This window comes from Cricetulus griseus, chromosome 2 (assembly GCF_003668045.3).
Source record: "Cricetulus griseus strain 17A/GY chromosome 2, alternate assembly CriGri-PICRH-1.0, whole genome shotgun sequence".
NCBI lineage: Eukaryota > Metazoa > Chordata > Mammalia > Rodentia > Cricetidae > Cricetulus > Cricetulus griseus.
Window position 1 is genome coordinate 97292141 of NC_048595.1, and position 24493 is coordinate 97316633.

At 44.1% G+C, this 24493-nt stretch overlaps 2 protein-coding genes across 6 annotated transcripts in view; one reads left to right on the top strand and one right to left on the bottom strand.

Annotated features, from left to right (window-relative positions):
* Positions 1-86: 86 nt before the first annotated feature.
* Tstd2 (thiosulfate sulfurtransferase like domain containing 2) lies at positions 87-23727 on the top strand. 5 transcript variants are annotated; one of them, XM_035439887.1, is made up of 10 exons: positions 87-106; positions 2594-2811; positions 7488-7801; positions 10198-10318; positions 14445-14570; positions 15286-15391; positions 18595-18713; positions 19158-19316; positions 19925-20063; positions 21520-23727. In XM_035439887.1, exons 2-10 carry the CDS (start codon positions 2647-2649, stop codon positions 21750-21752), a joined length of 1482 nt encoding a protein of 493 aa, XP_035295778.1. In that variant the 5' UTR covers positions 87-106; positions 2594-2646; the 3' UTR covers positions 21753-23727. The 5 variants fall into 5 exon arrangements, with proteins under 5 accessions (XP_035295778.1, XP_027258955.1, XP_027258954.1 ...); XM_027403154.2 differs by lacking the exon at positions 87-106 and adding an exon at positions 118-218 and having other exon boundaries at positions 2597-2811; XM_027403153.2 differs by lacking the exon at positions 87-106 and adding an exon at positions 133-218.
* The window catches only part of Tmod1 (tropomodulin 1), a 55903-nt gene continuing 54046 nt past the window's right edge, over positions 22637-24493 (bottom strand). Inside the window, exon 9 of the mRNA XM_035439888.1 lies at positions 22637-24162. Within this exon, the coding sequence (XP_035295779.1) occupies positions 24098-24162 (65 nt within the window). The 3' untranslated portion in view covers positions 22637-24097. The remainder of the gene's footprint in view (positions 24163-24493) is intronic.

Consider the following 24493-nt stretch of genomic DNA (forward strand, 5'->3'; position numbering starts at 1 on the left):
CTAAATAGTCCCGGCCCCGGAGATCCCGCCTCAGCTTTGCACTGGGAACTCGCGGTGTTTTCCCGGCGGCCCCTGCGCCGACGGCTTTGGAGACTTCCGGAGCGAGGTGACGTCCTAGGGACTTTCTGCGCACGCGCGCGCCGGGGGGCGTGGGCTCGAGGGCGGGGAGCGGCGCCAAGTTGGTGAAGGGAGACCCAGGAAAGGCCTAGGACCGGCGGGTATGTGTTCTCACCCTCGCCGCCCGGCCGTAGGTGCCTCGGGAGACCTGGGGTGGTAGGGAGGGCACCCCCCAGCGGTGGGGAAGTCAAGCCCGCACGGCCCAGCCTGCTCATGGTTCTCTTGCCGCCTACCTCTCCCAGCTGACGGATGAGGAGGCAGCGGATAATTGATCGATTTGGTTCCAATTGTTCTTCTGTCCCTTTGCACGTGTGCAGTATGTGGACGCCCTCTGCCCTGATGTCTTTGATGGACACCAAACTGCCTTGTCTATGGTCTGGCCGAAACTCTTCGTTCAGTCTTACCGGTTTCAGTAAAAGGCCGTTTCTGTCGCTTGCTTAATCCATGAATTTAGGGAGGAGTCATTAGATCCTTCACAGACACTGCCCGCTGTACTTTGAGAGCAAGTCCATTAATGAAACCTACTACCATGTTTAAAACTCTTCACGGACTTTAAAAATATGACTGTTTTATGTGTTTGTGCCCGACTGTGCAGCAGCCCATGGAGGCCAGAAGAGGGCATCAGATCCCCGGGAACTGGAGTTTCATACATTTGTGAGCTTCCATGTGGGTGCAGGGCGGTTGTGTGGGGCCAGAATCATGCGTGGGTCCTGTGCAAGAGCAGTAAGTGCTCTTAACCACTGAGCCATCTTTCCGGCCCTTTCTTCTTGTTAGAGAATATCTTTCATCTGTTCTTTTTATCTATCCATCCATCTTGATCATATGCCCTCCAACTCTCCTAGAATTTCCATTGCAAACTCCAAACTATGACTTCTTAGATTCTGTCCCCATCGCTGTGTGTGAACCACTATGTTCTTCTGATAAGTTCAGCTTGTTTACATTTTAGGAATCAAGCCTTAACTGTTTCCTTTGCCTGATGATCTCTGCTCTGAAATCTACACGGCTGACCATCAGGTGCCTACAGAATTATTTCTGTGACGCTTTTTGTTTTGTTTTGTTTTGTTTTTGTTTTTTTGAGACAGGGTTTCTCTGTGTAGCTTTGGAATCTATCCTGGCACTCGCTCTGGAGACCAGGCTGGCCTCGAACTCACAGAGATCCTCCTGCCTCTGCCTCCTGGGTGCTGGGATTAAAGGCGTGTGCCACCAACGCCCGGCATTTCTGTGACTCTTAAACTCTTGCTTTATTTCATTCAGCAAGCACTATATTGTATTAGTTAACATTTGTTGCTTTCTGTACAGTGTTCAGGATACTGAAGCTGCAGGTGAGCAAAAGGAAGCCTCTGCTCTTTTGGAGCTGAAGTCCTGAAGGACCCCTTCAGAAATGACCACAGCCATTGTGGTCTGACCTAATAGCAAAGGAAGAGTGGTACAAGTTGGGATTAGAGGCAGGGACAGATTATCTGAGTAGGTTCAGACTTTGGAAAAGTCTTCCAAGAAGGTAGTTAAGCATCAGTAATTCAGGCAAGAAATGCTGGAGCCTTGCACTGGGGAATTCGGTTCAGAGTGGACTGCTGACTTTAAAAGGAAGGCAAAGCTTAGGGTCTGGTATGGTGGCATGGTGTTCTAGAAGTAGAGGTAAGGGGAATCTCAAATTCAAAATTACTAGGGGTTCAGGGCCAGCCTGTACTATGCAGCAAGACTCAGTCTCAGAAAAATGAATTTTAAAAAATAGAGGTTGTCAAGATGGCTCAGCAGGTAAGCACCTGATTCACAAGCCTGTGGACATGATTTTGATCAGTGGACCCTGTGAAATGTGGAAGGAGAGAACTGACTCCTGAAAGTTGTCCCCTTTCCTCCAGGTCCATATCCTGGCAGGAGTCTAGGCATAAGTAGACACAAAGTAAATAAAATGTAACTAAAAGGAAAACAGTTCATTAGTTATAGTTGTATCTATTTTGGTGAGATTTGGCCACAGTAGCAATTTTGAAATTTTGGCTCTGAGATTTGAGAACAAAAGAAACAAAGCCATAGTATCACTTGCGTTGGTTGATTTGGGATGTATATAGTGCTTTCCTTCTATTATCCACCTAGCATTTTTAACATGGCTTGCTTCCTAATTCATGTTTCTTTGAAAAATGGTATCTCAGAAAGGTTTTTCCTACCCCTTTGTGTATAAAGAGCCCTTTCACCTGCCTCCTTCCTCTGCTAATTTTTCTTTAAAATATTAAATTTAAAAAATCAGTTTATTGGCGTATCTTTCCCACTCGATTGTAAAATAGACTTTTTCCTGTTGCATTTACTGCTCTATTCCCAGTGTGTAGAAGGGTATTTGGCCAAGCATAGTTGTCACATAAATACTATTAAGTGAGCTATGAATGGATAGCTTGGGTTATGTGGCCACTGCTAATTTGCACGATTGATTTGCTTCCACAAGTACCTAAAAGTTGAGCATTGCATTTTCTCTCTTACGTCTCAGAAGATACTTGAAAGGAAGATACTGAAAGAAATCTGCCCCACTGATCAATCCAGATGCCTTCTTCCACTTTACCAGATGAAGGAGATAGCCTGGAGACCTGCGTTTTAAAGTTTTCTGATCTGGATTTAAAAGAATCAAATCTTACTAACCCCAGCAACAGTCTCAAAGCAGAGTTAGATGGCAATATAAAGAAGAAATACTCATTTGCAAAAAAAAAGGTAAATTGCTGTCGGTGATTTCATGATCGTGTATGTGTATATATATATAGTTAGTTAGTTAGTTAGTTAGTAAATATATATATATAGATAGTAAAGTACATATAGAAATAGATTATTGTTTAGTCTAGTCTCTAGCAGCATGTAGTCTTGGAATGTAGTTATGGTGGAATGTTTTAGGATTCCAGGTCCTGGTCAAGAAGGATGAATTTCTTTCCTTACTCAGGTGTAGAAGAATCCTAGGAGCTCAGAACCGTAGTATAAGGAGGACTGACAGGTAATAGGTCAGCTGGCTTCTAGTGAGGCTGTTACTGAGCCTGTTGCTGGTGGGGAAAAAGCTTGGTCTCATCTAGGTAGCTCAGTGCTTTGAAGAAAGAACAGAGCATCGCAGGATGCTGCAGCTGCTGAGAACACTGTGCCTGCACTATAAAGAAGTGGGGGTGATGCCCTTCATCAGTGCCATGTATTTTGTTGTTGAAACCATTGGCTGACTAAGGAGGGGTAGCTGAGACCTAGTTTTCTCACCTTCAGCCTGTGGTCCTCTTAGGGAGCCTCTTTTTGACTCTATGTCAGTGTGGAATAAATATCTCTGTAATTTCCCTGCTGCACCTTCAGTCAGTCCCATACAGATTTTCTTGAAAATGAAATTCAGAGGTTACAAAGGTCCTTTACCAGTATTATTTTGCAATAATTTCAGACTTACAGAAGAGTGAGAACTTTATAAATGATACACATACTGGCCTTGTCCAGAGATTCCATTCACATTCACCACTTGTCTCAAATGCAGGAGGCTCCCCTGGTTACACAGAAACTGAGCCAGTTACAGTGCTCACTCCCTTGGTTTGGTTGCCACACCTTAGTCCTTCCTTTTTGACTATGTAACCAATGCTGACCTTGAACTCATACCTACCTTCCAAGTAGTCCGAGTGCTAGGGTTACAGGCATGTACCACCATGTCCAACTTGGTCTTTAAACTAGAACACTAGAATTTTTCTCTCAAGTTATAGCTATCACACTCTTGAAAATTACAAATAAGTTGTTTTGTAGATGGACCCTCATTTTGGTTTTGACTGATATTTCCTTCTATGAGATTCAGAGTTTGCTTCTTTAGGAAGACTATCCTGGAAGAAATGCCATGTTCATGTTAACACATTGTTTCAGGTGCCCCACGTGCTGATGTTCCTGTTACAGATCCTTTCATTTTGGATATTGGTGGAAATTGTCTGCTAGGTTTCCTCACTGTAAGGTTTCCCCTTTTCCCATTTAGTTCATCAGTGGTTGGGAAGGAAATAGCAGTGCCATCTTCTTTTCTTCTTGCTTGTCATGAGGGATCAACTAAAGGAAACACTAAAAAGGCCCTAGAATGTCATTTCAGACTACTTGTGCCCCGCCCTGCATACTCCAGAGCCAGTCTAGCATAAATTGAGGAAGGTTCATCAGTGATGCAATTCACCTCTAACACCACCCCACAATCCATGTAGAGCTGGAGGGAGAGGATTGACTCTATAGAGGTGTTCTCTGACATTCAAGTGTGCACCATGCCATGTGCCCCTCTCCCCAATTATAATACAAAGTTTAAAATTTTTAAAAAGGAAAACAGACAATACATATAAACTAACAAATCAGAAAATGTAGGAAAAAATTTAGTCTTAGTACTAAAAAAAATATACAAATAAAAATGAAGTATTTATATTGCCTTTGGTGGGGGGAGCAATATTTAAAATATTGACAATAAAAACTAAATGCCAATAAGACTTAGGCCTTTCACCTGCTTTGTAGTTGAGAGCATACATTGACATGCATGTATAGTTTCACACTTGATGCTTTTTTTGGCTTTTTTTTTTTTTTTTTTGAGACAGGGTTTCTCTATGTAGCTTTGGAGCCTATCCAGCCTTGGGAGACCAGGCTGGCCTCGAACTCACAGAGATCCACCTGCCTCTGCCTCCCGAGTGCTAGAATTAAAGGCGTGCGCCACCAACACCCGGCTAGGTATCTATGGCAGACTCAAGTCATCTTATAGAAGACTTTATATATAGGTAATAATTATGTAATAACTATGTAATAGGAACTTTAATAGATAACCACAAACTAGTACTATAGTAATACAATTATAAATAACTATTTAATATATTAAATGATATAAGTTTCATAGGGAAAAGTTAGAGAAGTTTAAAGAAATTTTAGCTTGTTCTCTCACCAGAAAAAGTCCTTGTCAATAGGTGAGATTTGAAAATGTGAAGAATGGCAAACCGTACAGACACTGGAGGGAGGAAAATCCAGTGCAAAGTCTGAAGGTATTACAGATGCCTGCATGCTAGGTTTGAGCCAAAGCCAAGAAGTGGAAATGGGATGGGATAGGAACAGTGGAAGGAACTAGGTTATGGGGACTTCCTAGAGGATAGGAGGAGAGCCTTTGGGGAATTTTGAGCAGTGGAATGATATCTGTTCTAGTTTTTTGTTTGTTTGTTTTGGTTTTTGGTTTTTGGTTTTTCAAGACAGGGTTTCTCTGTGTATCTTTGGAGCCTATCCTGACACTTGCTCTGGAGACCAGGCTGGCCTCAAACTCACAGAGATCCGCCTGCCTCTGCCTCCCAAGTGCTGGGATTAAAGGAGTGTGCCACCAATGCCCGCCTGTTCTAGGTTTTTGTTCGTATTTTTTGTTTGTTTGTTGTTGTTTCAAGACAATGTTTCTCTGTGTAACCCTGGCTATCCTAGAACTTGCTCTGTAGACCAGGCTGGCCTTGAACTCAGAGATCCACATGTCACATGCCTGGCTTGATCTAGATTTTAAAAGAAACATTTCAGTTGAATGGAAAACAAATGGTGATGAGTATGGAAAAGAGGAGGCTAAGAAACTATTATAACAATCCAGGGAAGAGTGATGGTGGCTTGGATCTATGGAGTGGTAGCCAAGGGAGAAATGGTTAGCTTTGTGTGTATTTGGAAGTAGAGTTGCTGGATTGGATATAGGATGTGAAAGAAGAGACTTGAAAATGTTTATTTATTTATGTATTTATTTATTTTTGGAGGCAGTCTCACTTTGCAGCCTTGGCTGGCCTGGAACTCAGGCTGGCCTTGAACTCACAGAGATCCTTTTGCTTCTTCTGGGACTTAGGTGTGCACCACCTTTTGCTTTTGTTACATATGTGTTGATACCTTTGCTCTGTGTTCTTCCTCATTAGTCTTGTAGAAATTCCTAATGTATTCATTGTGGTGGCAGAGGCTCCAGGAACAATTGGCCTCACACCTGTAGTGGATGGAGCACATTAGGAGTTTGGACTTGGGAAATGGGAGATGAGGCATCTTTAGTAACACAGAGGTTGCAAGAACCCAGGCTGATGTCACCTCTGCAGGCCTCAGCACATTTCCAAAGTTCCCACTCCAGTAAAGCTGAAGAGTGAGCAAGCACAGAGGAGCACATATGGGAGGTTTTTATGGACCAGAAGTGGCGTTGTGGCGTGTCACTTCTATTGGGAAACAGTTGTACAGCCTTAATCCAAAGGCTAGGAAACAGTTTCCCAGGAAGAAAGGAAAATGGATTTTGATGATTGAGTAGTAAGAGGTTGTTACTTCAGAACAGTCTTGCCAGTTTCCTGGGGGGTACTTGTCTGATTTGAGCTGTAGTTGCCTTAAATGTGTGTTTGAAGAATGGGCATCTTTTCAGTTAGATAAGATTTTGGTAAGTTACAAAAGAAGAGTATTTCCAGACAGTAAGCTGAGCAGAAGCTAGGCTGGGAGGGCAGGGGTGTTCGAGTAACATTAAGGAACAGTGAATAAATGGGTACATTTGAATAAGATTGTAAAAGAAATAGTAAACGATGATCCTGGAAGCAGGATAGGGAAACACTTGGGAGTCATTGTGTCTCTGTTCTGTACTAGACAAGGACATGATTCTATTATGCTGCTTAACATTTATGAAATTCTTTGATTTACTTTTCCAAGTAGAAATTTGGCACCTACAGGCTGTATTATTTCCTCACATTTGTTTTCAAAGGTAAATAGTAGAACCAAACATGAAAATAGAAAATTTTATGTCCAGAAAGTAGAGAAATAGTATTTAGTGGGAGTGCAACAGATTGATGTCAGAAGAGGCCTCTGCAATGAACTCTTGAGTGTTTAAAAGTGATTCCACAGAGCAGAGATTCTAAACTTAGGGGGCACATACCAGATATCCTGCATATCAGATATTCACATTACGATTCATAACAGTAGCAAAATTACAGTTATGAAGTACCAATGAAATAATTTTATGGTTGGGGTCACCACAACATGAGGAACTGTGTTAAAGGGTCACAGCATTAGGAAGTTTGAGAACTATTGTCTTAGAGGAACCAGAGTAAACTCCCATCTCAGAGGACAGGGTGGACAAGGACTCTCTGGAAGGTGGAAGCAATAAGGTGTCCGGGTTTGTCCATGTCCACGTCATGTGCAGAACGTAGATGTTGAAGGCTCAGGTGTGGAAGGCCAGAATATGAAACATACCTTACTACTCCAGAGTCAGTGTATGGGTTGTTGGAAGCAATACAAGCCCATGCTCTTGCTCTTGGAATTCTTTGTAGACTGGCAGGATGCTAAACTAAAACCCCTACCACATAAAAAGTAGTATAAGAGATTGAGTGAAACTTAACCCTAAACCTAAAGCTATTAAATAATGGTGTTATTTGAAATGTGAATTACAGGCCTTTGCCATTTTTGTCAAAACCAAACAAGTTTCATCACCTTCTCATGAATTTAAAGAAAAATGGTGGAGATGCTGTCAGCAGGTATTTGCAGACCAGACCAGCATCCACAGACATGTGGCAACACAGCACGCTGAAGAAGTTCACCATCAGACAGCTTCTATTCTAAAGCAGCTAGCTGCAGCATTGAGTGCTTCACAGAGTCTTACATCCGCAGACAGACAGAACCCTCCGAAAAACTATCTCACTCCTAGTCAGGAAGTGTCTGCTTGGCTCCCTGATATAAGCCGCTTTAGCCCTGATGAGCTGAGCTGGTAAGTTTCCTATTCTGTATTTTGGTTTGCTTTTAAGATATTTCCTAACCACAACGTTATACTACAGTTAACTCACTAAAATAGGCAAAAAAAGGAGAAAGGCCAACCTTGGCAAATACAGGTGACATGGTGAAGCAACTAAAATGTCCACTCATTGCTGGTGAGGGTAGAAATGGTCGCACCATTCCAGAAAAGAGTTTGGCAGGTTCTTTTAAAGTTCAGACATCTTCCCAGTGATCCACTCATGGGTATATAACAAACAAATAAAAACATATGCTCACCAAAGCCTAAACATGAAGTTTGTGGCAGTTTTATTTGTAATAACAAAATATTGGAAAGAACCCCTTATTTTGTCTGCTAACTAAAAATAAACTAGTTACATTTTAAAATGACAGGGACTGGAAATGGCTCACTGGGGAGATGTTTGCCATGTAAATATGAGGACCTGAGTTTGAATCCCCAGAACCCATTTAAGCCAGTCATAGTTGTGCTCATGGGTAGTCCTAGTGTTCCAGTGCTCCTACATCAAGATGGGAGGCAGACAGAATCCCCAAAAGCTCACAGGTCAGCAAGCAAGGCGGAAGGTGAGGACCAACACCCAAGATTGTCCTCTGACTTCCACATACACATTGTGACACCCATGGCCTACATCTGCACACAAACACATTCATACCGCACACATACATCATACACACACACACACACACACACACACACACACACACACACACACACACACACAAAGATTAAAAAAATAAAGAATAATTTAAAAAGACACACTGGAAACAACCATAAGTAGCAATAGCAAGAGCATGAAAGGATGGATGTAGTCATGTTAGAATACGGTGCCCTGCCTCACGACTTTAATCCCATTACTGGGAGGCAGAGGTAGCCGGATCTGTGAGTTCAAGGCCAGCCTGGTCTACAGATCGAGTTCCAGAACAGCCAAAGCTACACAGGAAAACAGATAGGGAACATTGTGCAGTAAGAGCCAGGGACAAGGATGTGTGCGAATGGTTTGTCAAATCTTTATACTGAGAGAACAGAAGCCACGCAGAAGAGGGTCTGCTTTATGGTTGCATGACTGTAGGGCAAAGCAATCTGTAATGAGAGAAAGGTTCTTTCTGAGGGTTTGAATGGGAATGTATGCTTGAATTTCATTGTAAGTTACACTTTAATTTAAAATGTCTAAATAAATAGAGAAGGTAAGAACAGACTTGTTTGGTCCAGGTACTGACGAATTCAATGCTATGCAGCCAGACAGACAAATCACTCATCAAGCTTATTGGGAAGGGCTTGGAGAGATGTCTCAGTGGTTAAGAGAACTGGCTACTTGATTCCCAGCACACACCTGGTAGCTCACAACTGTATTCAAGGGGATCTAATGCCCTCTTCTGGCTTCTGTGGGCACTGCATGCATGTGGTACACAGACATACATGTAGGCAAAACACCATACACATAAAATAGAAAATACATAAAATGTTTTTTAAAAGATTATTGGAGAATATAATATTTTCAGAATCCAAACTTTTTCTTTGCTTTTTTGTTTTGTTTTGTTTTTCAAGACAGGGTTTCTCTGTGGCTTTGGAACTAGCTCTTATAGACCAGGCTGGTCTCGAACTCACATAGATCTTCCTGCCTCTGCCTCCCGAGTGCTGGGATTAAGGCATGTGCCACCACCGCCTGGCGGCTTTGAATATTTTTAAGTCAAGTATCAAACTATATTATATTCTTCTCTGGTCTCCTAAAGTACTGATGTCTTCTTAGTGATTTAGTTCTTCTATGTGAGCATGCTGACATAGAAAGGCTTGTCTTGTGTGGCCAATAATGACGTCTCATCTGGGTGTGATGATGCACACCTTTAATCCCAGCACTCGGGAGGCAGAGGCAGGTGGATCTCTGTCAGTTCAAGGCCAACCTGATCTACAGAGCGAGTTCCAGGACATCCAGGGCTGCTATACAGAGAACCTCTGTCTTGAAAAACCCCCTAAAATAAAAAATAGCATGTCTCATAAGTAAGTGGATTATATGAAAAACTGGAAGTAAAGCTTTTCCACGGTGAGCCAGTCAAACCAGGTACTGCCTTTTGATTGAGGATAAGCCACAGCGGGTTCATTTCCAGCTTGCCTGTAAAGTGGGCTTGCTAATATCTGTGTCTTGGGTGTGAGTGGTAAGTGGGGACAGTAAAGCAGATTTGCTTTTTGTAATGTAAAAGTCCAGTGCAGACCGTCGTATGTAGAGAAAATATGAAAGAGAAGTGCTCCTATGTTAGGAGGATAATAAGGACACAGACATGAGTAGTTCCATCTTGTGTTCTCCCATTTCTTCTGGATTTATTGGAAACTGTGGCCTCATGTGGCTCCGGTGCTCTTGCCCTCTGACCTTCCTTTTGTAGTAGCCAGGGCAATGAAGAAGGGGAAGTACTCCTGTATTACTGCTACTGTGACTTGGAGGACCCCCACTGGATCTGTGCCTGGCAGACAGCTCTGTGCCAACAGCTGCACCTCACAGGCAAGGTAAGTCCTGCTGCACAGGCGCTCTGCTACACATATGCCCTGCACATGTGCCCTGCGGTATAGTCTCATACTGTCCCCTTAACCCTGGACTGTGGGAGCTGTGCTCTTTGTGGAAGTCTTCACTCCAGCTTCTCAGAACAAGGGAAATCCTGCTTGTCACTCTAGTGAAGTATTAAACAGCTGTTGATAATGTTATTTTATAGATCAGGAGTCAGTCAACTGTACCCAAAGGGTCAAATAGTAAATATTTCAGGTTTGTTTAAAAAACAAAACAAACAAACAAAAAAAAACCCCTACTCATCATTGTTGTAGATTGAAAGCATTCATGGGTGTTACATAAGGGAGTAGATTTGCTATGTTCTGATACATCTGTATACAGATGTTTGCTCATAGCTGAGATAGGGAAGTGTTCTGAACTCAAAAACCTCTGCATGTAGGTTTGATTCTAAGTTAGCACCTTGGTTTTCCTAGAAGCAGGTCTTTTACCACCTCAGGTACTGACATTTGTACCTGCCTCCCTTCTACGAGGCCCTCCCCTCCTTGCCATGTCTGGTACACTCTCAGAGCTCTACTCCAATGCTGTTTCCTTACCACACTTTGTCTCTGCTGCTCTCAAAGATCATATCACTATATTCTCAGTGCTGGAGCAAGCATATAAAAGGCACTCCTTAAGGGTTAGAGCCTGTTGAGTAAAGGAAAGACTGTGTGTTGCTAGCGTGTCCACGAGTGTATGTAAAGATGAGGGGAAGCACATCCCAGATGCTAACATTCATCTCCGCATCAGAGGATAGCATTCATTTTTGTAAAATGCCGTTTATGCTTTATCCTCCATGTATATTTAAATAATTTCAAACCAAAAGGAAGTGAAGTAGAAACCTTTTGAGTTTCTTCCATTCCCAAGTTACTAATAAACTGGTTGGTCAGTGCCATTTCCCACCCCGTTGTTGTTTGACAAGGACTAATACAACTCGCCCCATTCAGTTCATCACCACACCCTGCCCTGCAATATCCCTCGGCTCCATTTACTTCTCTTTTCCACTTCTAGCACCCTAGACAAGCTGCCACACCACCCTGTCTAGTCCATGTGGTAACTTCCACTAGCCTCCAGTTCCCAATTTTCTCCCACCATTTAATCTGCTCTCAATGCAACAGCCAGAATGAGCTTGTTAGAGTAGCTCCAGCAGACCAGGTGGGCTAGGTCACCTCCTAACAGCCTAGGCTGCTGCAGGCTTGGGGCCCTTGCCTTCCCCACTCTCCATGTTCCAGCTGTGTCCTTCAGTTTCCTGGGACCCACCAAGGTTTGTTTTGTTTGCCTCTTTTTCTAGGCTAATTCTCTTCAAGGATCTCTCCCACACCCACTGTTTCCCTATCTAATTTTACTGAAGTTTCGGGTCTCAATTTTAATGACGCTTTCTCTGAAACTTTCCTGACCTCCCATCTAATCCATTTTCCTCAGTGTCCCCTCTAGGAGCTTCTGTCATCTTTCATGGCACCCATCTATTTGTAACTCTTTGCAGTTTGACCTCTTTTAGTCTGGTGGGGGGGCTTTACTTTTCAACAACTGTATCCCTAATTCCTAGCCATAATTTTGAAAACCAGTATTTTGTGTTCTGAATATATATCACCATCTCTGTTAACTCAACTTTCTCACCAAGAAAGATGACTGCTCATGCAAAATGTACAGAATTATGCAATCAGTCTTATTTTGGTTTAAAGCTAGGTGTGGTGGTACATGCTTGTACAGGGGACTGAGGCAGGAGGATTACTGCAATTTCAAGAGCAGCTGTGCTACATACAGAGGGAAGGGAAGGTCTCTTGGTCAAGGAGGCCTTTTCTTTGGGGTGCAGCCTGTGATGCCATAGCAGTGAGCAGTCATGTCCACCAGGTGGCAGCATCTTCCTGGATCTCAGATCCAAATTTCTAGACTTCAAAGACTTGGCCAGTTTAGTGAGCTACTTTAGTGCTAGGATTTGACAATATTGGTTCTTAGGCAAGGAAAAGGAGAACCTTAATGCTCCTGGCTGTGTATCATATGACCTCAAGAAATTGAACAGTTAAAGAGCACTTACTGCTCTTGCAGAGGACCTGAGTTCAATTCTCAGCACCTGCATGGCAGCTCACAACGGTCTATAGCTGGAGTTCCAGGGGAGCCAATGCCCTTTTCTGACTTTTCTTGGCTCCTGCACACACTTGTATGAATACATACATGCAGATACACACACACATACACATGAAATGAATGGATTAATTAATAAAATTAGAGGGGATATATTCAGACTGGAAAAGACAAATGGTAAGATTTGAATCCTCCAAGAGTTGAGTCACAGATCCACTACTCATCAGCTCTTTTCTCTTGATTCCCTGCAGCAGCCACAGCTGCCATTTTCTTGTCTGGAAGGGAGCTGTCCATCTGCCCCTTAAGGTTATGATATAGAGCTGGGTCTCAGCAGATGCTCCACAATGCTAACTGCTGCTTGTCTCAGCTTCCTACTTATAAGACTGTTCACCAAAGGGCATCTTTGAAACTTGTTGGGAATCTAGATATTACAAATCTAGTGACTTTAGAGATGACTCTGCCCTAGGTCTGTAGGCAGTGGATGTGCATGGCATGCATTTGGTTTCTGAGATTAAAATGAAATAGGAAAGTATTTGCCCACCTACCCAGAACTAGTCACATAAAAATGTGCATTCATCATTGCCTCAGTTGGACTGTTTTCAGATGGATTTCCTGACCTTGCTGGCTCAAGGCTGTTTTTCTTTGTAGTCTCCTATTAGTTGGTGACGGGCGGGGTGGCCTGTGGAACAGAGATGGCTTGTGTGTTCTGCTTCCCTGCCTCACACACAGAGCAAGCTCCCTGGACTGCAGCCTTCAAGACAGGGTCTCTCTGTGTAGCCCTGACTGTCCTGGAATTCATTCTGCAGACCAGGCTGGCCTTGAACTCACAGAGATCCTCCTGCCTCTACCTCCTGAGTGCTGAGGTTAAAGGTGTGTGCCACCACACCCAGTTGCAGCTCTCTTTCTTAGGGAGTCAGTGGTAATCAGGATACTTCTCTGGGTAGTTACTACCAGTCAATTGGCATTGGCTTATAGCATGACCTAAAGAGTTAGATCAAGTGAGACAACTCAGTTTTCTTTTCTGGACCCTGAACATGAGCAGCCACATACAACTTTCAAATGTGGCTGTATTCATGTGTGAATAGTGGTAACAGTTCTGGGCCTTGAATTGAGTCACTTCTCTTCCAGAGACTGTATGGTGCCCAACTGGCATTGTCTAGCACCTTGCTCTGAAGGTGGCTCCTTGTAAAGTTGCTCCATCTTTACACTTACCCACAGGATTTTATTCTATTAGGACGACCAACTGTACAGGCTTCCAAGCATGCCCTAACCCAGGCTCTCATGTTCCATCTTCAGTGGAGTGTTTTAGAGACAGTTTCAGATTAGAGAAGCCAGAGAGCCCCAGATGTGGGTGCATATGCATTTACTCTGTGAATACTGAGCCCACCATGAGGCAGGCATTGATACAGACACAGGAAACCCCAGTGAGCAAAACACAACTTGAATTCCAGCCTACAGGTTTGGGATCATGGCTTTTCTTGAGCCTCCATGCAGAGGTGACATGTGCATCCCATTATCAGATAAATTCCCTCTTTAGGATTGGGGTGAAGTCTCCTCAGTGGACTTTTTGTTGTTGTTCACTTTTGGCATTGTTGTACCTATGTAAGTTTCATGGAGACATCAAAGTTGAAACTTCTTGGGCCACCTGTGGGGAAGTGGCAGAGGTCATCTTCTTCCCTAGCCTCCGGATGCTCCATCTGCAGCCTGGGTTTAGACTCATCTCAGGAACCCCATTGGCTACAGGACAGCTAGAGCTCTGGAGCAAACAGGCTTTCCAGAGATTTCAGTACAGAGTTTTCTTGTTTGGCACATATGGACTGAATTCCTCAGCTGACCATTGGGCCACACTGCTTCAGAGGGACACACATGCTGTCTTATGATACTGTGGTGGCCACAGCAGGGCCTCTGCTCTTCCTGTTATGTTCACTGATATGAAAGGGACCTTTAGTCTATCCTGGGAAGACAAGCAAGCTAAGACAGACCTCTTCTCCTCACCGTCTTGTGTCTCAGATTCGGATCGCTACTGAAGGAATCAATGGAACTGTTGGAGGAAGTAAAGTGGCCACCAGACTGTATGTGGAAGTCATGCTTTCTTGCCCATTGTTTAAGGATTACCTGTGTGAGGATGACTTTAAGGTAAGAGTAACAGAAAAAAACTAAAGCTAGGGCAGTCTGCTTTTGAGGGTCGCTGAAGAGTGCATACAGAGCCAGACAAATCCCTTCCTTTGTGAGTTCCAAGTCAGTGCAACGAAACAAACATTCTGTTCACTGTTAACTCTAATCCTAACCCTTTCCTAGACCCTGGTCTCCCTTCCTATAAGGATGTTACAGTTAAACAAGCTGGGATCTAAAACCTGGGTGTTTTTCCTGGAGAGACTGGTTCGCAGGTCTCTGTGGTGGACTATGGTTAAGTAAACCTGAAATTAAAGTTGACACCACAGGAGAATAAAGTTGTGGTTCTTTCAGTGGAGGTGCTGTGCCCAAGGACTTATGCTTCATCATAGTAAGTGGTAAACTGGCGGGAACACTCGCTAATTCTCACACTGACCATGGCAAGACACAGAACAAAAGCTGGCGTGTGCTCACATGGGAATGAGCTCCATGTACATAGCCACACAAACACAATGTTCCTGCATGTGCAAGTGGCACAGTAAACATTTATTAACATGTTGAGTTATCGGGAACATTCTGGACCATAACTTTATTTCTATTGACAGTTCCTTTTTTCCCCTAATTTGAGGTTTAAAATTTCAGCTATCACTCTATTAAACAGACCATAATTCTTATGTTTGGCACTTGTCTTTAGCTGGCAGTGGTACAAGTAAACTCTGTCTTGTTTCTCTTTGGTTAGAGCAGCAAAGGAGGAGCTCAGTGCTTCCCAGAATTGCGAGTCGGTGTGTTTGAAGAGATCGTGCCTATGGGGATCAGCCCCAGTAAGGTCTCCTACAAGAACCCTGGTATGCTTATATTTTAAAGATTTGTCTTATTGTCATAGAAATAAACCATAATAGACAATAAGGAAGTTAGACACTGGTCAGCAGAAACCATAGTGAATCTTCTCTTTAAAATAGCCATAGGGTGGCTAGCTCTTGTCTGTCCAGGACTTAAACTGACCTCTGTGGTGCTTATGCTAACCAAAGGCCCCCATTAGACCCATAGCACATTTTTCTTGGTGATGGTTTGGCAAGAAGTTGTTTCCTTTTTCCAGAGAGAGCAATTTGAAAGTGGTGTAGTTATTACTTGCAAATAGTTCATCAGCAGAAAGAGCATGTGGGCTTTTGCCACAGTAAGCAAATAGCTTTCAAAACCAAAGTTGTGTTCTAGAACATTCTATCCCTGCTTCCCTGTGCTTACTATAGATGACTGAAAGGCATTTGTTTGGCAGGGATTTTTGGTTTTGTTTTACTTCTTACCATAAAAATTTCCAAACACTAAATAGAGTAGGGGAAATACTAGAATGAACTTCCATATGCTCACCACGCAGCCTCAGCAGCTACTCATTCATGGCAAACTGTCTTCTGACCCCATCCCTTCCTCATCCTAGATCACTTTAAAGAGAACCTCTGTGTCACTCATAAATACTTCAGTAGATACCTCTAAAAGTCAGATTAATAGTTAAGTTTTACTACTAACCATGTCTAAAGCATTTTAGCAGTAGTTACTTAATAAATATCTTGTCAGTGAATTTCCAGTTGTGTCATGATTTCTTAAGTTTCTATTAGGATTAAATAAGAGGAGCTAAGATGGCTCAGTGGGTAAAGCACTTGTCACTCAAGTATGGGATCCTGCATTCCACAGTGGTGTACATCTGCACTCCCAGTGCTCCTGCTATGAGATGAGAAGCAGAAACAGGAGCCTCTCAGAGCTCACAGGCAGCCGGCAAGCAGGAGAGCCTTGCAAGCAAGGTGGAAGGTGAACACTGATGCCTGAGCTTGTCCTCTGGCCAACACACAAATAAAACAGATTTAACTAAGATCTCTTAAACAAGGGGGAAAAAATGTCTGTAAACTTGTACATTCAGCTCTGCAGATTGGCTTTCATTTGGCTTGTAGAGTTTCTCAGAATCTGGATAGTGTTAACTGCATCCCACAGGGTAGTCCTCAGCCGACTGTGTCTCCTGGAGATACACTTATTTGTATATATTTTTGTGAGTGAGTGTGGGGGGCTTTCAAGCTGCAGCAAACATGTGGAAGTCAGAGGATAACTCATGAGACTTGGTTCTTCCTTCCACCATGGGGTTCTGGGGATAAAACTCAGATCATGAGGCTTGAAGGCAAGTTCCTTTACCTGCTGAGACATTTCTCTTGCCCTGAAGATTAATTTTATCTTTAGAGTTCCTCAGTCTTGGAATGGTACTAATTACATCCCAGTAGGGTCGTCCTCTGTTCTGTTGTCTCCCTTAGATTGCTATTTAGATTGAGAGTCGTGCTGTCTAGTAGAAATATGGGAGCCACATTACATTATTTTTCAATTTCTAGTGTAAATAGAAATGGTGAAATGAGCTTACCTATCATGGTTAACATGTCTAAAACATGTCAGTATGTATTGAATATAAAACTACTAATGAGGTTGTTTTTTTTTTTTTTTCATACTAAGTCCTTGAAATGCAGCGTGTTTGCCACACTTACTGTCACCTTCCTCAAAGTACACTAGGTAGTTGTCAGCTACAGGTGACTAGCAACATCTATGCTAGACAGCTCTGGGCCAGATCCTTGATCAGTTCAGGTCCAGTCTCTTTGCCTCCATTCGCATGACTGCTACCTAGGCAGTATTGCCTCAAAGAACAAAGGGCGCCTGTCTCTCAGGTGTTTATTTTTCATAGATAGATGTCAAAGAGAAGGCCACGAGTTAAGTTAGAGGGGAATGGGGGTGAGATACAAGCACCTTGCAAATAGGCATATGCATGAAGAAACAGGACCCAGGTAGGGGAGTGTCTGCTTGGTGTCCCCATCTTAGCAGGAGGCAGTATGACAGCAGCCCTCCTGGGTGTGGCAGGACACTGCTTGGAAGCTGAGGGGATTCTGGCCAGGACTGCCTTCAGCTAAAGCAGGTGGTTTAAAGGGACCTCTTGTCAATATGTCCATCGGGATCTCTGTCTATTTGAGCCCTCTCTGCCAGAAGAGCAGTAACAGCAGCAGTAACAGCAGCAGCAGCAGAGAACACATTTGGTTCCCCAAAGCTCCCTGCAGGGAGAAGGCAAAGGGAATTTCCATGCTTCTCATCACAGTTTTGAACCTCACTTTTGACAACACTGTTTTGGGATCCATGTAATTATGTGCACTACCTGAATGACATCAGGTCTGGCTACATTCTATAATTGTAGCTTTGAGAGTTGGAAACCTAGACACATTTGAAGAACTATCCAGTGGTTGTTGGGGGTCCATGCCCAATACAGTGAAGCTTCTGGCGCTCACTGTAAGTTCTTCACAATTAATAAGATGTCTGGGAATATTTCTATCCTGAAAGTCTAGAGGCAAAGGCTCCACAGACTAGAGGCGTTTCTCTCAGGCCTCTTGCACATTAATACTCATCTCCATCTCCTTTCTCTCCTGTCGTATAGCTTTTCTTTTTCTCTATCACCTTCTTTTTCATTTTTTCATGTGTGTTGTCAGCTCCTCCCACACCTTTCTTTTATGCATGCACACAAATATAGATACATCGTTCTTACCCTTGTATCAAACACACACATGCTCAAACTTTTCCATAACACCATGCTTTCAACTACCTTGGTCTAAGCCAAGCCTTGAATTTGGGGTCAACTTTGTTACTTGACAATGTGAAGGCTGTAGTGACTCCTGAATGTATTGAAGCTCCTTTGTGAACATTGACAGGAGGACACTGTCCATTTCCTGACTCACTAGTGAGCATACAGCATACAGTGGCCTGAAACTCCAAATAAATCCTCAAGCATCTGGTTTAAGAAAAATCCCTTATTTCTGAACTGTGGGAGCTCTGCAGTCTCTGGTTAGAGCAAGGAGATGGAGATGCCGGGGATGCTGAGATACTTTACCCTGACCATCAGATAGTGCCATCTCTTTCCATTGTAATTAATGACAAGAGGCTAAGGTGCAAAGAAGCAGAGTCAGCACTTCTGTCAGGTTAGGACCATTGTAATTAGATTTTCATTTTGTTTTGATTTAATTGTTTGGCTTGGTTTTAGGAATCCATTTATCCCCTGGTGAATTTCACAAAGAAATAGAAAAGCTTTTATCTCAGACAAATCAGGAACAGGGTGATACTATCATACTGGACTGCAGAAACTTCTATGAGAGCAAAATCGTAAGTAAGATACAGAACTGAGTGGCATGAAAGGGTGGGTGCTTTACACAGCACCATCTATGTCCCGTGTCATCAGCCTTCTTCCTGTACTGGCAGCATCAGGGAGAACGTAAGTCCAGAACTCTAAGTCTGTTGAGAAAGTCCAAGGAAATACAAGTTGAAGACATCTTGGCATATAAAATGATTTTGTTTCCCATGAACCTCCCCTTGGCATGTACCAATGGCCTTGTGAAAGCTGCCATTGTAACCTTGACCATTCCCTGAGGGATCTGTCCCCAGCCCTGTGTAGTTCCAGATCTTGAGGTTAAAGGATCAGAGAGTAGGATGCAGACCTTGGGTGGCAAAAGCCTGTTACCGTTGCCAAGGTGGGGTTGTTACACGGAAAGAACTGGGTTCCCAGCAGGTACATTTTTCTAATTATTTCATTCTGTCCCTATGTTGTAGGGACGATTCCAGGGCTGCTTAGCACCAGACATCAGGAAATTCAGTTACTTCCCTAGCTACGTTGACAAAAACCTTGACATTTTCAGGCAGAAGAGGGTGCTGATGTACTGCACTGGAGGCATCCGCTGTGAGCGGGGTTCTGCATACCTCAGAGCCAAGGTGAGCCATTTCAGGCCCAGTACACAGGGGTGAAGGCAGCTCTACCACCATCAGCCTATGTAGAGCCTCCCCTCCTCCCCCTTTACCTCCCCCCAGCCACCCTAGCCAGCTGTAGGATTTACTTTACCTGGCACAGCTCCAGAATGGAGTTTGTAAGTATAACCCTGAGCTTAAGTCTCTAGCACTTAGCAGTCTTGAAGACTTGTCAACTACAAAAGAACAAGCTTAGCTGAGTGGCTCCCTTTCCTAATCCATGTGCCTGATCCCTAGAAGAGCAGATTCAGTGACATTACGTGTCCCAACAGATGCATTCCTATATTTAGGGAATGGCAAAAATAGTTAGGCTTCCCAGGGTCTAAGAGGGTGAAGGGCTTGGCTGCTATTGTCACCCATCCCCCAGTAGGCAAGGTCTGGCCAGGTGCTTCTTTGACCCTTTGGTCAGCATTTTCCACACCCTCAGGAGGCCACTGGGAGCCCCTGGCCGATGGGCACAGGCGGTGGATGCTTTGCTTGGGCACTCACCACCATGGAGCTGCTTCTAAGTCTCTGTTTCTTTTAACATCTTGATGGTTGTTGTTGTTGTTGTTGTTGTTTTTTCCTGTATGCAGGGGGTGTGTAAGGAAGTGTTTCAGCTCAAGGGTGGCATCCACAAGTACCTGGAAGAGTTTCCTGATGGTTTTTACAAAGGGAAGCTGTTTGTTTTTGATGAGCGGTTTGCCCTGGCCTACAACAGTTGTGTGGTATCAGGTAGGTCAGTCCAGGTCCAGAGCCCACCTTTGGAGGTCCTGATAGGAAAGCGCAGCAACTGCTTGCACACCCTTGACCAGAGACTGGACCTTTTTTACATGGGGACTGTTACCCTCACCAGCTGAGCTGCGTCTGAGGAGGGACACACATGAAACCATGAGGGAGGAAAGGGATGTCTGCTTAGACAGCCAGATCAGCCACATCTACCCTGCCAAGCAACGGGTGACACGTGCCATAGCTCATGGCCCAGAGTGCACAGTTGAGGGATGGCGAGAGTGGAAAAGCAGGGGCAGGGCTGTGAAGGTGACTGGTGCAGCCGGTTATTAGTTTGCCTGCAGTGTCCCCCAGAAGGTGACTTGCCCTGGATACTACAGGTCATTGGTAGACAAACACTTGTGAGTACAGACCTCTTAGTCTTCCTTTCTGGTCTTTGTAAAAAGTTACATTTAACTTGTCTACTTATGTGCTCATGTACATTCTACAACACACATGTGGAGGTCAGAGGACGACCTACAGGAGTCAGTCCTCTCCTTTCACCATGTAGATCATGGGGATAGAACTCGGGATGTCATTCTTGCTAGCAATTGCCTTTATCCACTGATGCATCTTGCCTGCCTACCTTTCCAATCTTTTTATTCATTGTGATTGTCTAATATTTGTCTTATTTAAAACCTCAAATTATAAGTATAAAACAAATTAGTGATTTCGTAGAGGGAATACCTGCAGGACTTGGGTGTCTGTGTGTGACTGTGAGTGTGAGAAAAGGCCCAAAGGTAACAGCCAAATGAGGGGAACTGTGGTATTTTCAAAGGTGCCAGAAGTTGACCAGGAAATAGAGGCTGAAAAGGAGGATAATGTGCAGTTCAGGGTTAGGTGGTCAGGTGTCCTGGCAGTGGCTTTTGGTGGTAGCCTGGGGTGGAGAGTTATGCATTCTACAAGTTGGATGTGATGTGGTCTCCCTGGAAAGGGAGATTATCTCAGGGAGAGACCATGTAATGGGTAATAAGCTGGTTCAGAAGTGCTCATGAGAAAGAGGTGATGGATGGAAAAAAGAGCAATGGTTAGGTGAAGGTAAGTCAGAATATAGTTGCCAGAACCCTCTCCACATTATGCCCCCCCCCCACAACAGAGGTCTTTCTCTTTCTTAGAAGATAGGAGTACTGCTTTCTTTTGACCTATGTGTTTCTATTTCTGAGACAGGGTCTCACTGTGCATGTAGCCCAGGGTGGCCTTGAACTTGCAATCTTCCTGTCTTAGCTTCCCAAGTGTTGAGGTTATAGTTGGTGTCACCCTACCTGACTTGGACCAAAATGGTATGTTAGATTCTAGTAAACTCAGGGTTGTATTTAGGAATTGGATAAGTACATCTGTGCGTGTGCGTGTGCGTGTGTGTCAGAGGGATGTAGAGACACAGGGGAGAGGGAAAGAGAGAATAATAAGACTCTTTCTTCCCTAGAATGTTCATACTGTGGAGCCCCGTGGGACCAATATAAACTCTGTTCTACTCTCCAATGCCGGCAGCTCGTTTTGACCTGTTCTGCCTGTCAAGGACAAGGATTCACAGCCTGTTGCGTCACGTGTCAAGACAAAGGGGGCAAGCTGGCTTCAGGCCCCACCCAGGACAGTTTTAAAGAAGAATGTGAGTGTACCGCCCGGAGGCCACGCATCCCTCAGGAGCAGCATGCATGACTCCCTGTGAATCTGGAGCCAGGGCCTGATGCTGGTGAGGCTGAGTGGTGAAGCTTCACAATGTAGGCTTAAGTGGTTATGTGTACATTGTCAAGGTTGTAGAAACAAATTGGGAACTTCTGTGTTGGTCACTGCCACCATGGCAGATGGCCACAGGCAAAGGGGACAGGGAGTCCAGTGTTGGCTACCTAATCTACCTGCTTTGATTCAGAAGATGCTGGAGCCTGGAAAAAAGGTGAACCATGTGAGATCCCAAGGATGTTGAGAGAAAGAGCCTTGAGCTTGGCAGCTGTACCATGTCTTCTCTGCCATGCAGCTGGGTAGTAGCCATTGCTCTTGGCAGCAAACCTTTTTGCCTTTTTGCTGGGTGTGAACTCTTAAACCAGGTCAGCTGTCACCTTCCCCTGCCTCAGTCTCTTCCCTAACTTCTCAAAGAGATCTGTAATCTGTGGTGTTGATCACTTTCTACTTAAAAGAATTTACTGAATCAGCCCAACCCATCCCTTTACATGTGATCATGGCACTACTGAGACCATGTGGCCTTCAGAGTCTAAAGTATTTACAGTCTGTCCCTTCACAGAAAATGCCAGCCCCAGACTAGACTAACAGCTCATCTGATAGAGGTGGTCTTAAAGAAGTGGCCTACATTTTTATTGATTTGGTTTCTTTGAAAGATGTCCCCGTAAGAGCCCTGCATTACCCAGCATCCCCTCTCTCAGCTTCTAAGTGTTCTCTTTAGGGATCCAAATGAGCAGCAGGCTTTAGGACACCTGGGGCACAAGGTACTTTCTTAGGGAGATTATTCAACATAGCAGCTAGCTAGCCTTCTAGCCTTTGGGCACATGTCCCTATCACGAGAGTCTTAAGAAACACACACAACCACACATAGACCGATGGCTTTAATATTAATGTTGCAGTTTCCAGTGATGCAGAATGCAGCTGCAATTGTGTTTCAAGGAGAAGCTGAGTGGGGCTGGCCGTCCCTGCAGCTTGGTGCCACTCCTGGGCCCATGTGCAGCCTCACTAGACATTGTCATAGTGGTGAGGCCCTGGCTCCACCTCTAGTTACCCTGTACTGTCCACAACATTACAGTTCAGTGTTGCAGGATTTTCCCTTGTCAGAAACCCCCTGGGCTGCACTCAACAGCTCTTGAGCCTTGTCATTATTGTAATATTGGCTGAATCCCTAAGGGAAATAATTCCCCAAAGCAACAAACGAAAATACTAGTTTAACTGGCACTATGGTCTATTAAAAGGCACAAGAACAATGTGTTTTAACATTTTTACTGACTCCCATGGTGTTAAAAAAGGGATCCAAGTAGGAACGCCGAAATTAGGTTTCAGAATAATCACTTGTGTCATTGGTCAGGATTTCCTAATTCCTTGCCGTTTAGATGTTGTGCACTGCTGTCCTTCAGAGGTTTCATTTGTAGGCAAGAGCTCTGTGATTTGATTTATCTCATAAGTGACCAGGCAGGCACTTGGTGTCTGTAAGCAGGGCCATGCTAAATAGCACAGCCACGGTAGACTGGAAATTCACCCAGGGGCATTGGCCTCACATAAGCCATTTGCCCACTGAGGTATAGGGAGATGTTTTCATTCATCATGAAGTTGGCATTCAATAAAGAAAGAATGGTTTCTGACTGCAGTGAGTACATCCCAGGTGTTCACACAGAGCACTCAGGGGTATGTCTGTTGCCTGGGGTGGTAGATTTTAAAACTTGAAATTTCACCGTTGCCTTTTTCTTCCCCTTCTCTTATCTGGCAGAAGGAATCCTGTGTCTTTCTGACTCTTAGAAGATTCTGTAGCTTGCCTTTCATTCTTGGGGGGAGAGGGGTTGATGCTGGAATCAATTTGGCAGCTTTAATCTTGAGGTTAAAGTTTCAAGTAGGGTTGAAAAATCATGATTATCTGTTCTTTTTACTGAGTTGCTATGATCAAATCTGTAATAAAGTGTTTTACAGCGCTTCCACACTAGTTGGGAAGAGTGCTCTGTGTTGATGTGTTCCATGTTGTAAATGCCCCTAAACATGAAAGCGTGGCCACCAAGGGGACTCCTGGGCTGTCACTGCCACTGTCGAGCTATCTGTAGCAAGATCTGCCAGTTTGAGGGCTTCTTCATTTTAAATAATAGCCAGACTGAACTTTTGTGACTAAAGAAAACTTCACATTGACCATATTGTATAAAAGGTCCAACTACAGTCACTAGTTAACCTAAACCTTAGTGCATAAAGAACTTAACCACAAGAGTTCCACGCCAGTGTTTGCCTCCTGGTCGCCACTGGGGAACACAGATTATTAGTAGAACATGTCCAGTTCACAGGCGTGGGCTTCCCTTTGCATACTAGACACCACTACGGCACTTGGGGATGATAGGTCCCGTCAGGTCTGCGAGCCTCCTCTTCCTCACTGCAAAGGAATAGGGAAGAGATGTGAGTCAGCTGTTCCTGCCAGTCCTGAGCAGCCCTGGCTCTACAAGGTCAGGCTGCTTGTCAAGGACAGTCACAGGAAGGCTGTATACTTTGTCCCTGGTTACTAATAGTCTGTGATAGGGTGGACCTCTCTTCTAAATGGCTGGCCACACAGTCCTTCACACACACACACACACACACACACACACACACACACACACACACACACACAGTTGAACACTTGAACACTGTATCTGAGCAGAGCTAACATGAGCCAGTCTTAAGACTGAGGTCTTACCCTCTGAAATGTCCCCCTTGCTCCTGCTCCT

Coding starts and splice junctions, on each gene's coding strand:
- Tstd2 (XM_035439887.1), top strand. CDS start 2,647: ATGCCTTCTTCCACTTTACCAGATGAAGGAGATAGCCTGGAGACCTGC. Junction 7,802..10,197: donor AGCCCTGATGAGCTGAGCTG/GTAAGTTTCCTA, acceptor TTCCTTTTGTAG/TAGCCAGGGCAATGAAGAAG. Junction 19,317..19,924: donor CTGCATACCTCAGAGCCAAG/GTGAGCCATTTC, acceptor TCCTGTATGCAG/GGGGTGTGTAAGGAAGTGTT.